The sequence below is a fragment of the Sapajus apella genome, unplaced genomic scaffold (genome assembly GCF_009761245.1).
Source record: "Sapajus apella isolate SASKATOON/1434 unplaced genomic scaffold, GSC_monkey_1.0 scaffold172, whole genome shotgun sequence".
NCBI classification, from domain to species: Eukaryota; Metazoa; Chordata; class Mammalia; order Primates; family Cebidae; genus Sapajus; species Sapajus apella.
The window spans coordinates 481,711-495,068 of NW_022437112.1; the positions used below are offsets into that span (position 1 = coordinate 481,711).

Sequence of the window (13,358 nt, forward strand, 5' to 3'; positions counted from 1 at the left end):
CAGTTTGCTTTTTAGTGAATCTCTAAGCATGTCCACTTACAAACACACACCTGTATTTATAATCAAGTAAATCTCAGTATATTTCAATCTCATGATTATGCCAGGAATCAAAGGTCACTGTGCACAAGGACTGATTTCCTCTTCACTATTTTAAGAACAACTTAAAACTTGCTCCATGAGTCACCTCTGGTCTGTTAACTAAGGTCGCTTCTTTTAATTCATGATAGAGACATCTTGCCACAAAGGAAAGCACTTCACATGGTGTCCTATAGAATTTTGAGTGTTCATCATGTATAGGACATCTTTCTGAAATGGATAGTTTCATGCTGAAGGAGAGGTCATTTGCCATTTTTATTCTGAAAAGTGAAAGGGGTCTTGGAATCCATCCACATGTAAGAAGAATGTCCTAGAATAGGGGTTTGCAACCCCATGGGTCATGGAGTGCTACCAGCCTGTTAGAAACCAGGTTGCACAGCGGGAGGTGAGCAGCAGCCCAGTGAGTGAAGCTTCATCGGTTTTCACAGCTGCTCCCCATCACTTACATCACCGCCTGAGCTCCACCTTCTGCAGATTAGCAGCAGCATTAGATTCTTATTGGAGCAGAAACCCTACTGTGAACTGCACAATGAGGGATCTAGGTTGGGGGCTTCTTATGAGAATCTAATGCCTGACGATTTGTCACTGTCTCCCATCACCCCTAGATGGGACCAGCTAGCTGCAGCAGAAGCAGCACAGGGCTCCCATGGATTCTATGTGATGGTGAGTTGTAGAATTATTTCATTATATATTACAATCGGATAATAATAGAAATAAAGTCCACAATAAATGTCATGTGCTTGAATCATCTTGAAACCATATGCCCTATCCCCATACTGCTCCATGGAAAAACTGTTTTCCACGAAATCAGTCCCTGGTGCCAAAAAGGTTAGGGACTGCTGCCCTAGGAGACTTCTAGACCATGCCACTGGAGGGCAAGGCCTCCGCCAGCCTTCAGCGCTCAGAACTACTTTCAGTGACATGCTTTCCTTCTTCCTCACAAGCTCCTAGGAAAGCTTCCATGTGGAATCCCCTAGAAGCCATTTAGTTTTTATTCCAAGAGGCAGCTTGTCTGAAAGAAGACGAGTCAGCAAAAATGTAAGCCAAAACAGATTGGAGGAAAGAGTCTTGACCCTTTAAATATAGATTTTTAAAACTAGACTTTATTTTTAGAGAAGTCTAAGCTGCAAAATTTAGCAGAAGGCACAGAAATTTTTGTATGTTCCTCCCCCCGCCCCCAACACACACACCCTCTTCCATTATCAATATCTCTCAGCAGAATAAGACGTTTGTTACAATGGATGAACCAACATGGAGACATCATAGTCACCCAAAGTCTGTAGTTTTCATTAGGGCTCCCCCTTGGTGTTAACTCGAGAATTCTGAGTATTCATCATTTATAGAATATCTTTCTGAAATGAATAGTTTCATGTTGAAGGAGAGACCCTGTGCCATTTTTATTTGAAAAGTGAGATGGGCCAAGTGTAGTGGCTCACACCTGTAATCCCAGCACTTTGGGAGGGCGAGGCTGATGGTTGACCTGAGGTCAGGAGTTCAAGATCAGCATGGGCAATATGGTGAAACCCCGTCTCCACTAAAAATACAAAAATTAGTTGGGCGTGGTGGTGTGCACCTGCAGTCTTAGCTACTCGGGAGTCTGAGGCAGGAGAATGGCTTGAACCCGGGAGGCAGAGGTTGCAGTGAGCCAAGATTGCATCACTGCACTCCAGCCTGGACAACAGGGTGAGACTCCATCTCAAGAAAAAAAAAGTGAGATGGGTCTTGGTTTCTGCTGAATTACCCATCCAGGATTGAGGTCTTTGAAGGGATTCATTAATAATTGCTGACATTTCCTTGCCTTTCCCTGTCTGTAATTCACTGGCCTGTGTGGTCTGGGTGGGGGAGGAAAGGGCTAACCTTCCATGATCTCATCTTCTTGTAGTTGGTTTTCTACCAAGTGAAATTTTAGGGACCCAGAGCAGAGAAGCCTGTGTCTGTGAGTTCCATCATTCTGGGTGCTGCTGGTCCCAGTAAGAGACAGTGACAGATAAGCAGCTTTCATCTTGCCCAGAAATCCCCATCAGCGTGTCTGCCCAAGCCAGGTCAGGCTAGTTCACTTCTCCAAGATGTATTTTCTCTGTAGGTGGATGTGCACCATGCTAAGCAGAATTTTCTCCAGCCTAATTTGCAGAGATAACTCAACTGTGCTCAGGAGATCTAGAGGGTTTCTCTGACATGTTCCTTGTATTTATTTACTTATTTTCCACACTGCTGCTCTATTTTAAAGTATGCTGTTGAGAAAATCTGGAAGCATTTTAGTACATGCAACAGAACAGGGGATTCCTACTGACTGATACCCTCTCATTTTCATCGAGGTGGCCAGTAGCTTGCATTGCCATTTAAGGTTTACCCTAGACAGATAAGGGCAAGTTCCCATGGAAAATTCCTAAAAGTCTGTTTCTGCTCAAATAAAGATCCAACCCCACTAGCTATTAGTCTGCCCCCGGGATTTCTGAGCTATGCAAGCCCGTGAGTTTGAAGTAGAGATTTCCTGTGTAGACTCTTTTTTCCCTCCAGTCATCCAAGGGTATTCACTAGGTCAGCCCTTCTGATTACAGAGTTTGGGAAGCAGTGGGGTTTGCAGTCATGTGACTCAGAAAGTTACTTTTACAACCCCTGTTAAGAAAATTACATAGTGATCCACAGAGTCCTTTAGAATATTAGACTTTCACATTGAAATCAGAACCTTCAGGAACTGCAGTTCATACACAAAACAGCCACTGCACCTCCAGAGACCCTGCCTTGGGGTAAAAGCTGGATAGAAAGATGAAAGACACAGCAATAAAGTTGAAATAAATGACTGTAGGTTCACTGGATCCTATATATAAATATTAACTACAGGCGGGGTGCAGGTAGTATGTTCAGCTCTCTCTATACAGCACTGCAATCTGTCTTTACAACACCTCCAAGAGGTAAAATTACCCTTACTGTGCCCTTGAGAAATCTGGTTTTAGGAAGGGAGAATAGTGTGTTCTAGGCCTCCTGGCCAAGAAATAGCAAGTAGGAGGAGGAGGTGGTTTGAGCTCTACTGTCTGTCTGACTCAATCGCCGACTGCTCTGCTGTTGGTTAAGGATATCCCACAGCCTTGCAAGAAAAGTGGATTTTACAGATCTTACAATGGGGGCGGAAGGAGATGGCTTCCCCACGGTAAGGGCCTCCTGGGACTCCTGGGCTGCAAACTTCCTTATCTCCACATTTCTAGAGGAAAGGGGATCTCGATGGAGGGTCAGGGTTGGGTGATGGGAAGTGAGCTAGCAAACCTGTTTGGATTGAGTCTAGGGGACTGAATTTGAAGAGCAGGCACTTCTCAATCATGTCTTTTCCACGTCTCACTTTTTAAAATTGGCATGCCATCAGCCTGCTCCCGGGGCATCTTGGCAGACAGGATTGGTTGCACAAGGAAATGGTACAAGTAGGCTTGTAAAAAAAAAATCTTTATATATATATATTCACAGATGTCTTTTGTAGATCAAAGACAAAGCAGGCAAACACTGATGATAAGGACATGTCAAAAAGCTGGTTCAGGAAGAGAAATGCTGCTAACCAGAGGAACAGTGAAGAGCAGTGGCTGGTAAAAGTCACTGGTGCACCCAGCAACAAGCTGCAATCTGTCAGGTTCCATGGCATTTGGCTACTAGGAAGGCTCCCGCCTTTTGTTAACCACTGAGCTCAGTATTATTCTTTTGCATGAAGTACATTCTGTAGCTCCAAGGACTACATTGGAGCTACAGAAGGAAGCTCCTGCCCTTCATCTGATCATTCTCCTCACCCTCCACATGGATTAGCAAACAGATGAATTTAATTTAACCGACATGTACTCCAAACCTCCTGTATTTAAGGATCTCTCTCGGTGCTTCAAGGGATTCAACAATTAATAAAACATGGACCCTGCTCTAGGAACACAGCACTAAGCAAGCAGGCAACGTTAGCAGGACAAACGTCAAAACAAAAAAGACTAAATGCAGCAAAATACGCATTTTGTTTTAAAAAAGGACTGAACGACGAGATTCCATAATCCTTTATTTGTGGATTTATTGTACAAATGACGTCCTGAGACTTTTCTAATCTAGGTGTTTCTTTTTATTAGTATGTGTGTAATTAAAAAAACTTGAGGTGAAATTCACATGGTGAAGTAAACAATCTTAAAGTAACCATGGAATGGCATTTCGTACATTCTCAATGTGCAACCGTCATCTGCATATAGTTCCAAAACGTTTTTGTTGCGAAAACCCTGCACCCATTCAGCAGTTTCTTTCCACTGCTCACTCCCCCTCATCCCATGCACGAAATTTTCAAAGCAGAATTGAATTAGTTGACTTGACATTTTACTTACTTCACACTTGTAAGGAATTAAAACCATTATGTTTGAGTTACCCATCTGATTTCAGTAAACCTGTACCTTTAGCCACACTTTGATAAGCCATTTTTTGGGTGCAGATTGTCCAGGCAGCACAAGTATGTAGAGGTATTAATAGATGTTATCTATTAAGTGTGCCAGTAAGAATCCCTCTGGATAAACTAGTATAAACAGATTTCCTTGCTGCAGGGAAATCCAGGCTTTTTTTTTTTTTTTGAGGCAGGGTCTTGCTCTGTCACCCTGGCTGGAGTGCAGTGGTGCGACCTTGGCTCACTGCAAACTTTGCCTCTCAGGCTCAAGTGATTCTCCCATGTCAGCCCCCACTAAATAGCTAGAACTGCAGGCATATGCCACCATGCCTGGCTAATTTTTGTATTTTTTTTTTTGTAGAGATAAGATTTTGCCATGTTGCCCTGGCTGGTCTCAAACTCCTGGCCTCAAGCAATCCTCCTGCCTCGGCCTCCCAAAGTGCTGGGATTATAGGCACGAGCCACTGTGCCTGGGCAAATCTAGACATTTCTTAATAGAATTCAACTTCAGTCATGTACGCCTTCATTCATTCATTCGAACACCTAGGGTATGCCAAGCTTTGTCCTATACTCCAGGTGTCAAGGGGCTATGATGGCATAAAAAGGTGAGGGACTGCCCACAACTCAGGAAAAGCCCACATTAGCAATGGGCATGGAGGTAAGGAAATGCTACACAGTGGAGATTGAGGAGACGTTTGTTAAAGCAGCGACATGAACCACCACCACCAGCAAAAATTAGGGATGTGCCAGGAAAAGGAAGATCCCAGAGACAGGCTGGGAAGCACAGGGCGTGGCACAGGCCACCTATGGAAAACTTCAGCCTTGCCTTTGAAGATGATAGCAGCCCTGTAAGTCTCAGTGACACGCTGGAAGGGATGAATGAAGAAGGAGTTGGTGCAGGAAGAAGCTGTCAAAATCTAAGACATACTCATGCAACGGCAGTGACAGGGCAGAAAGAAGAGCACACTGGGCCCAGAGATTCTTAAGCATCAGGATCTAAACTTGGCAACCAGTTGCTACAAGGAAGACATGAAGGAGAGGCAGAAGGCAAGGATGGTCTGAGTTTCTATTTTAGCAGACAAGGTAAGTGATGTTGAGGAGACAGTCGTTTTTTGTTTTGTTTTGTAATTTAATCAATGGCTTTGGGGCATGCCCAGAAAGAGGCTGCCTAAGGGCATTATTTGACTAATCCCTGGAACTATGTCAACACACACTGAACACTACAGCTAGAGAAGGAATGAATTCTTAGGTATGAACCCCTGTTCCCTGACTATCAACTCTGTGGAAGCCACCGCAGGTGGTGAGGAATTCCCAGAGGCTGTGTTTCTTATGAGGAACTAAGATGGCCCACGCTCCTGGCAGGGAAAGCATTTTATTTCTTAATCTTATTATTTCCTTCCTCCTGACAGCCCCTGACAAAGTGCTGGATGCAGGGCAGGGCATCTGAATCTAAAGCACAGGCACTTCTCAATTATACTTTCTCCAGGCATTGCCTTTTAAAAATTGTATGCCTGCTGGGTGCGGTGGCTCACGCCTGTAATCCCAGCACTCTGGGAGGCCGAGGTGGGTGGATCACTTACTTGAGGAGTTCCAGTCCAGCCTGAGCAATATAGTGAGACCCTGTCTGTACAAAAAAAAAAAAAGTACAAAAACTAGCCGGGCGTGGTGGTGCACTCCTGTAGTCCCAGCTACATGGGGGACTGAGGTGGGAGAGTCGCTTGAGCCTCGGAGGCGCAGGTTACAGTGAGTCGAGATTGCACCACTGTACTCCAGCCTTCTGTGCGCTTCTCCAGCAACAGAGTGAGATACCATGTCAAATAAATAAATAAAAGCCGCCGGGCATCAGCGTGCCCCCAGGGCATCTCGGCAGGCAGGATTGGTTGTACAAGGAAATGGTACCATTGGGTTTGAAAAATAATTGTTTTTAATACTCACAGAGGTCTTTTGTAGATCAAAGAACACAACAGGCAAACACTGGCCCTGAGGACATGAGGTCAAAATGCTGGTTCCGGAAGAGGAATGCGGCTCACCAGAGGAGGGGCGGAAAGCAGTCGTGGATGCACCCTGCAACAAGCTGGTGCCAAGGTGCCTTTCCAGGCCCTGCACACCCTTCTGAGCTCCATATTTTGCCCCAGGTGGGCTGTGCTGAGTGAAGATCCTCGCCTGACCTCTCCCCACCATTCCAAGGTCTGACTTCTCCAGGAAGCCAGACAGCCTCCTCCTCCTCCTCTGCCTCCTGGAATACTACCTCCCCTCCGCACTCTCTCCTTTTTGCCTTGTCCCCAGGTCGCTTCCCTCCCCCCCACCCCCCACCCCCCACCCCTCACCCCCACTCCCACCCCAGCCAATACCGTCAGACTCTCCGAACTTCCCAGCCCGCGCCCTGCCCCTGGAAGACTCCCCACGCCGGAGGGGAGCCCGTTCCACCTTTCTGGCAGGAACTTTCTGGCAGGGGGAGGAAGGCGGGCGCCGGGGAGTCCTGGAGTGGCGGGAGGGCGTGGCGGCGGCTCTCATGTTGCACCCAGGCCTGCAGCTCGCTGGATGCCGGCGGGGCCAGCCCGCTCCTGCCTGCACACGGGCTGGGAAGAGCTGCCAGAGAAAACGCCGCCTGGCCCGGAGAAGCGCACAGCCTGCCCCTTCTCTCTCCCCTGAAAGGAACGGAAACCTTTCCAGCGCTGCTTAGGCGCTCTCCAAGCACGGACTCTGTGCGGCTCCCACCGCGCTCCCGGCATCTCGCCCTTCCCTCCCGGGTCCCTGGACTTCTCTCTGACAAAGAGCACCCCTTCCCCGAGCCCTTGCGGTTCTTGCAGCAGGAGTGGGCGAGGCATGCCCACCCGGGCCCAGGCGCGATGAAGACGCGAGAGGAAGGCTGAGCGCTGAGCGGCGCGGCCAGGGTCCCTGGGCTCCGGCCCGCGCCCCGTCTCCCCGGGGTGGGGCAGGGTGGGGGTGTGCCGAGGCGTGGACTTGGGGAAGCCTCGCGGCGCCGGGAATAAAAGGGCGCCGGCTCGCTGTGCCGCGCTGGGAAGCCGAGCTGCCTCGCCCCCGGCCCCGGGAAGGGCATGGTCCCGGCGGACTCCCGGCCGTGACTCGCGCGCCCAGTCTCGGTGGATCATCCGGGCGCACCGATCCCGTGTGCGGCGGCTTCCCAAGGACAGGTGAGGACCGAGGGTGGCTAAGGCGCCCGAGGGCTACTGTGTCTGCCTGCAGGGGGTGAAGGGAGAGACACCCAAGGGAAAAACTGGGGGTAAAGGGCCTGCAGGCAGATTGCACTGTTCCCCAGCACTGTTCGAAGTAGCTAAGAAATAGAATACCTGAATTCCTGCGATTTTAAGTAGCTAAGGATCAGTTAGGGAGGAGAGCTGGGTCTTGAAGGTGGATGCACTGAATAGGTCTAATTAAGCCCAGACATCCCATGCCGCCTTGCCTTCCTGTCCCCAGCCCGCTCCCCTTCCTTCGCTCTCGCTGGCGACCTTCAACCCCTCCATCCCTCGTGTCTAGAATGCTGCCAACGGAATTCCTAAGCCTACTCTGCTCTTGTAATCGGTGGGGGAAAGGACACTTGAGGGGCCTCTTTCCCAGTTGCTCAGGCTGTGGCTACTTCAAGTCTCCTCTCCCTCCTCTCTTTCTCCCCGCTCCCCTCCTTCCCCACCTCTTTCCTCCTCCTCTAATCCAGGCTTTCCCTGGAAGGGGGACAACCCAACTCCCAGAGTGATCTGAGACCTGCAAAAAAAAAAAAAAAAGAAAAAAAAAACAAACCGGTTAAGTCATCACCGCAGATAGAAGGGGTTTGATATCCCAGTCCCCAGCGGCAGGGACTCACGGGGCCACCCCAGCCGCTTTCCGGGAAAGCGCGTAATTCACCCCGCAGCCAGCTCGACGCGACCCATCGGACTCTGGAAGCCGGCCAGGGCGCAGGGCCTCCCGGCCTGACCACTCCAGGTTGTCCGTCCTGGGCCAAGAAGAAAGCAGACGGCCTCAGGCCCCCACCCGCGCTTCCCGGAGGGGTCCGCAGATTGTCTCCGGCGGCCTAGCTGGCGCTGGGCCGCTTTCTCCGCCGCGGAGAGACCCGACCCCGCGTCCCCAGGATTAGGGTTGTCTGGGGGCGAGTTTCCTGGGTCTCCTGGGAGCTTGGTGCCTGGGTGGGAGGCCGGACAGGAAGCCGGGACTGAGGACTCCGCTGGAACGCCCGGGCCAGGTCCGCCCGCAGACACAGGACGCTGGGGACTGGCGCGGCTGCCCTTGGAACCAGCCCAGCGCGGAGGTCGGGCGCTCAGGCAGGGGCGGGGAAAGTCCCGGCTCTGGCGAGAGAGGAAACTCCGAGGACTTTTGCAGAACTGCAAGAGCCGGTTTGTTCCAGCGCCCAGAGGCGGAGCCCGGACTTGCTTTTTTGCAGAGCTACCTGTGCACCATCAGTTCTTTATGGGCAGCTGCTGGGAGATGCTCCCATGGGCTTAAGAGAATCACCTTTTCTAGGTCACTTAAAGGCAGGGAAAGCTACAGGTGTGGGATACTCCTTTCTTACAGGAAGGATTTTAGAATTTGTAATCAGAAGTTCGCGATCGTTCAGAACCTGGGCGAATGGGCAGGCGCGCGTTTGTTATGTATCCCTATTAACTTTCCATGTGTGTCACTGTTTTTAAGTGAACTCCAAGAGATGAGAAAAATGTTACATGACACAGGCATTTCCAGGGCACTAAGAAAATGATCACCGCCATTCTAAATGAAGTAGCTGATGCAATCTAGCATTTACCCGGACTTTTCCATTTTTTAAGTGACTTCATTTTTTTTCTGTTTGCCTGAATATATTTCATAAGCAGTCCCGTCCTGTTATTGAATGATCAGAGGTCCCCCCAAACTTCCTCCCCGATTAACAGCAACTCTGTATTATAAAAAAACTCCCTGCCTTTTCCAAGACAAAAAAGTATAATAATAGTAAGGATAGTAAATAAACCCTGAAATGACAGGATGAATCTCCTTCTAGCGAATACCTCTTTAAGCTCTTCAAGAAGCTAGAATTAAAGGGTTGAGAAATATAATTAAAGGAAAAAATAAGAATAAACACTTTTCTTGGAAAGTTTTAAATTCAAATATATACAATATATAATATCTCAGTCTCGTCGTCGGAGGAAGAAACACATTTTATTATTTCTTTTATTATGGAAACGTAAATGTAAACTTCTCTTTTCTTGTTCCTCTCTCTCTCACTCTCTCTCTCTCTCCCCATCCCTCTCTCTATTTCATTCCCACAATTATAGAGTGCAGGACAGACTTCCAAGTCAAGAATCAAGGCTATATTCTATAGTCATGATTAAAGTGAATGGTGAAAAGTTTAGAAAAAAACCGTGTTTCGTCTTTCTCAGTTCCCATGGTTTAAGAGTCACTACAACACATCGTGTGAAATCCTGGGAAGCTTGAAACCATGATGCACAATTCAAATTTAAAAATTGCCCACAGTAAGTCGGTGCTACCTGTGAATAAGCACATCTCGTGTCGTTGTTCTACCCCAGGTATCCGAGGATCAGGCACCCCGACAAGATGCCCACGCGGGCGCACTGGGGGGCCCTCTCCGTGGTGCTGATCCTGCTTTGGGGCCATTCGGGAGCGGCGCTGGCCTGCCCGCATCCTTGTGCCTGCTACGTCCCCAGCGAGGTCCACTGCACGTTCCGTTCCCTGGCTTCCGTGCCCGCTGGCATTGCTAAACACGTGGAAAGAATCAATCTGGGGTTTGTACCACCTTCTTCCTGAAACATCTCAATGTCAGTGCGTGCGTCTTGATCTGGTTTTGCATGTGTGTATGTGCATTTACTTAACTTCATATGTGCATTTCCTCTGTGTGGCTCTGTTGAGAATTCTGCAGCTGCAGATGGGCAAAATAGAGGGGAAAAGTTTTAGCTCTGCTAACGCAGCTTTTTGTATAATTGCCTGAATATATCCATCAGCTGCCACTGCTGTAAGGTCTATTAACAAACAGCATGAACAACTTTAGAGTTTGTTGAGAAATTCCCTTGACAGCATTTATTTAATACATTGTAGAGGTGAATGCATGAGACACACACTCTAACATATGAAGATGATTTACATAGACTTCAGCAACAATTTGAGAATAATAAAAACAATAAGCAGAACATCTGTGCCATTTTATAAGTCATGTAGATGACAGAGTTGTGACTTTGAGGCAATAAAAGAGTTCCTGCAGATTTTGCCTATTAAATATATCAGCATCTTTTTAAAAACATATTTTGGCATGGCATGCCAGATAGAATTTTAATATATTGGTTTCATTTTATACACACAATGTTTTGGGGACATAAGTGTTAGCTGCTATGAACTACAAGTACTCAACTGCAATTTTAATAGCAATGATTTGGAGTTCTTCAACAAAATGTATTAGCTACTTTCTGGCATCTATCCACAGAACAACTGATTAAATTAGTGTTTGAGAAGTATCCACCATGGAGATGTTTTGGTAAAAATAAAATGGCCAGATTTGAGTCAATGAAAAATAAATGTAAATGTACTTGGGCATCTTTTAGAACAAAGTTAAAAAACAAACTCTCCTCTATTGACAGTGGTAGAGGAAGAGAATGAAATGTTGAGATAATAAGATGAAAATTTCCCTAACCCATGGCAACAGACCATTAAACAGATTTCTCAATGAAATGCTAGTAGACTTTATGAGTTGACCATCTGAACCTCCAACCACAACGATGATAGCTCATTGGGGAAAACAGCTTGGCATAGCCAGAGGAGGGAATGGTAATACATAAGCCAGCTTCCCTTTTTACAATCTTGTGTAATGGGCATAAGAAAAAGGAAAGAGGTGCTAAAGCCCATTTGTTTTATTTACTTATTTATTATTTATTTTTTTAAAAAAATTTTACTTTAAGTTCCAAGATACATGTGCAGAATGTGCAGATTTGTTACATAAATATATGCGTGCCATGGTGGTTTGCTGCATCTGTTGAGCCATCCTCTAAGTTCCCTCTCCTCGCCCCTCACCCCGCAACAGGCCCTGGTGTGTGTTGTTCTCCTCCCTGGGTCCATGTGTTCTCATTGTTCAACTCCCACTTGAGTGAGAACATGTGGTGTTTGGTTTTCTGTTCTTGCGTTAGTTCGCTGAGGATGATGGCTTCCAGCTTCATCCATGCAAAGGACAAGATCTCATTCCTTTTTATGGCTGCATAGTATTCCATGGTGTATATGTACCACATTTTCTTTATCCAGTCTATCACTGATGGGCATTTGGGTTGGTTCTGTATCCGCTGAAGCCCATTTGAATCCTGGGGGATGGCACATGTGATATTGCAGAACAGAAAGTGGAGCTTTAACAATAAGTTCTTTTTCTTCTACCCTTGGTGTACAAAATGGCCCTGTCTAGGAATTGTTTTTTGTATGTGAACCATTTTAAGACATGGTCCCACTTGCTGGGATTAGCCACCTCATCTCTCAAACCCAGCACCTTGGCAGGTCCCAAGCTTGGGGTACCATCAGCCAGGCCTTGGTGGAGCCCTCTGAAAAGCATGGGGCTGATGCAGAATACGTTTTTTTGAGGTGCTTGGTGCACAGCAGGTTTGTGTGTGTGTGTTGTGTGTTGGGAAGGGGGATGTCAGGCTGGAAATGAGGGTGGTGACAGTCTCTGCATGCACCCTCCCCAAAGAGAATATGACTTGTTTAATGGCTTGAGACTTACAGCACCAATAAGACTATTACTTCTGAAGCTGTTTGCATCTCATTTACAGTTTCTGGGATGCTTTTCTTCCCATTTATTTTTAAACTGAAGTACTTTGTAAGTGCAAAACATAACTAACCCCTAAATTACAACACCATTTCTGATGGTTTCATTTTAAACAACTCACAATAAAGAATGAATTTTAGTGCCCTAAAGGCTTTAACGTGGGAATAAAACAGAGATACTAACATGTTAATGATTCTTTTTCCTACTGATGCCAGTAATCTCTAGAGGCAGTTTGTGGTAATAAAAAGAAAAGAAAAATTAAAAAACTCCAGAGAATCACTTCACTGCATCAACATCTATTACTTCCATCTGGTTTAATTTGTAACATGAATTAATATACCATTTGAAAAGTCACTAATAATATCGTAATAACATTGTTTCAGAAAAATCAATCTCAAATTAAGTAATGAGTCTGGCACCTTGCATTTTGTTGGGGAAAAATACTGAAGCAAAGGCAATGTCTAACAGATAAAACTCAGGGATTGATTTGTGTTTTAGCAGTCTGGAGGGAATATAAGACTCTCAAGGAATGAGAAATTGTTGGCCAAGTGCTAATGGAACCTTCTATTCCCACACAGCTGTTTTTAGGGTTCTCTGTCAGCACTGTTGTTTCCTGCTTGGACAAACTAAAAGCATTTCTGAAAATTGCTTTCCAAATATTTTTTTTCAGGAACCAACAGCATAGTATCCACCTAGAGATAGGGTTTCAGACTCTTAAATATTTTTTCCCTCGATTAAACAAGTGGTTTTGATGATGTCTTTCTGCGACTTCAACAATGCCATACTTGCCTATTTTATTTTAAGTTCTGCCTTGTGATACTAACGGGAACCTATGACATAATTCTGCAAATATTTTCTGCCATAAACATTTCACAGAGTTGGTTATATATTCAGTGATTGCCAATCAATAGGTAATGAAGATAGTCTGGAATATAAACCCAGGGACTAATAAGCCACACAACTGCACTTTATGCAAGGTCATCCCAGTCTTCAGTTAGATTCTGTTTTCTGAGTGTTGTGCTAATTTCCTAGACTCTCTGCTGATATTTAGAAGGATGCAAAAATCTTCTGAGAGGGGATACTCCAGTGATTCCCTGGGCTTCTGCCCCAGAATATCCGCCCCATTCTGACATCTGGCAC

General features: G+C 46.5%; 1 protein-coding gene across 1 annotated transcript in view; it reads left to right on the plus strand.

Moving 5' to 3' along the window:
- Positions 1 to 7,506: 7,506 nt before the first annotated feature.
- Positions 7,507 to 13,358, plus strand: part of MXRA5 (matrix remodeling associated 5) — a 37,736-nt gene continuing 31,884 nt past the window's right edge. Inside the window, exons 1-2 of the mRNA XM_032267773.1 lie at positions 7,507 to 7,638; positions 9,991 to 10,206. Coding sequence (XP_032123664.1) covers positions 10,019 to 10,206 — 188 coding nt within the window. The 5' untranslated portion in view covers positions 7,507 to 7,638; positions 9,991 to 10,018. The remainder of the gene's footprint in view (positions 7,639 to 9,990; positions 10,207 to 13,358) is intronic.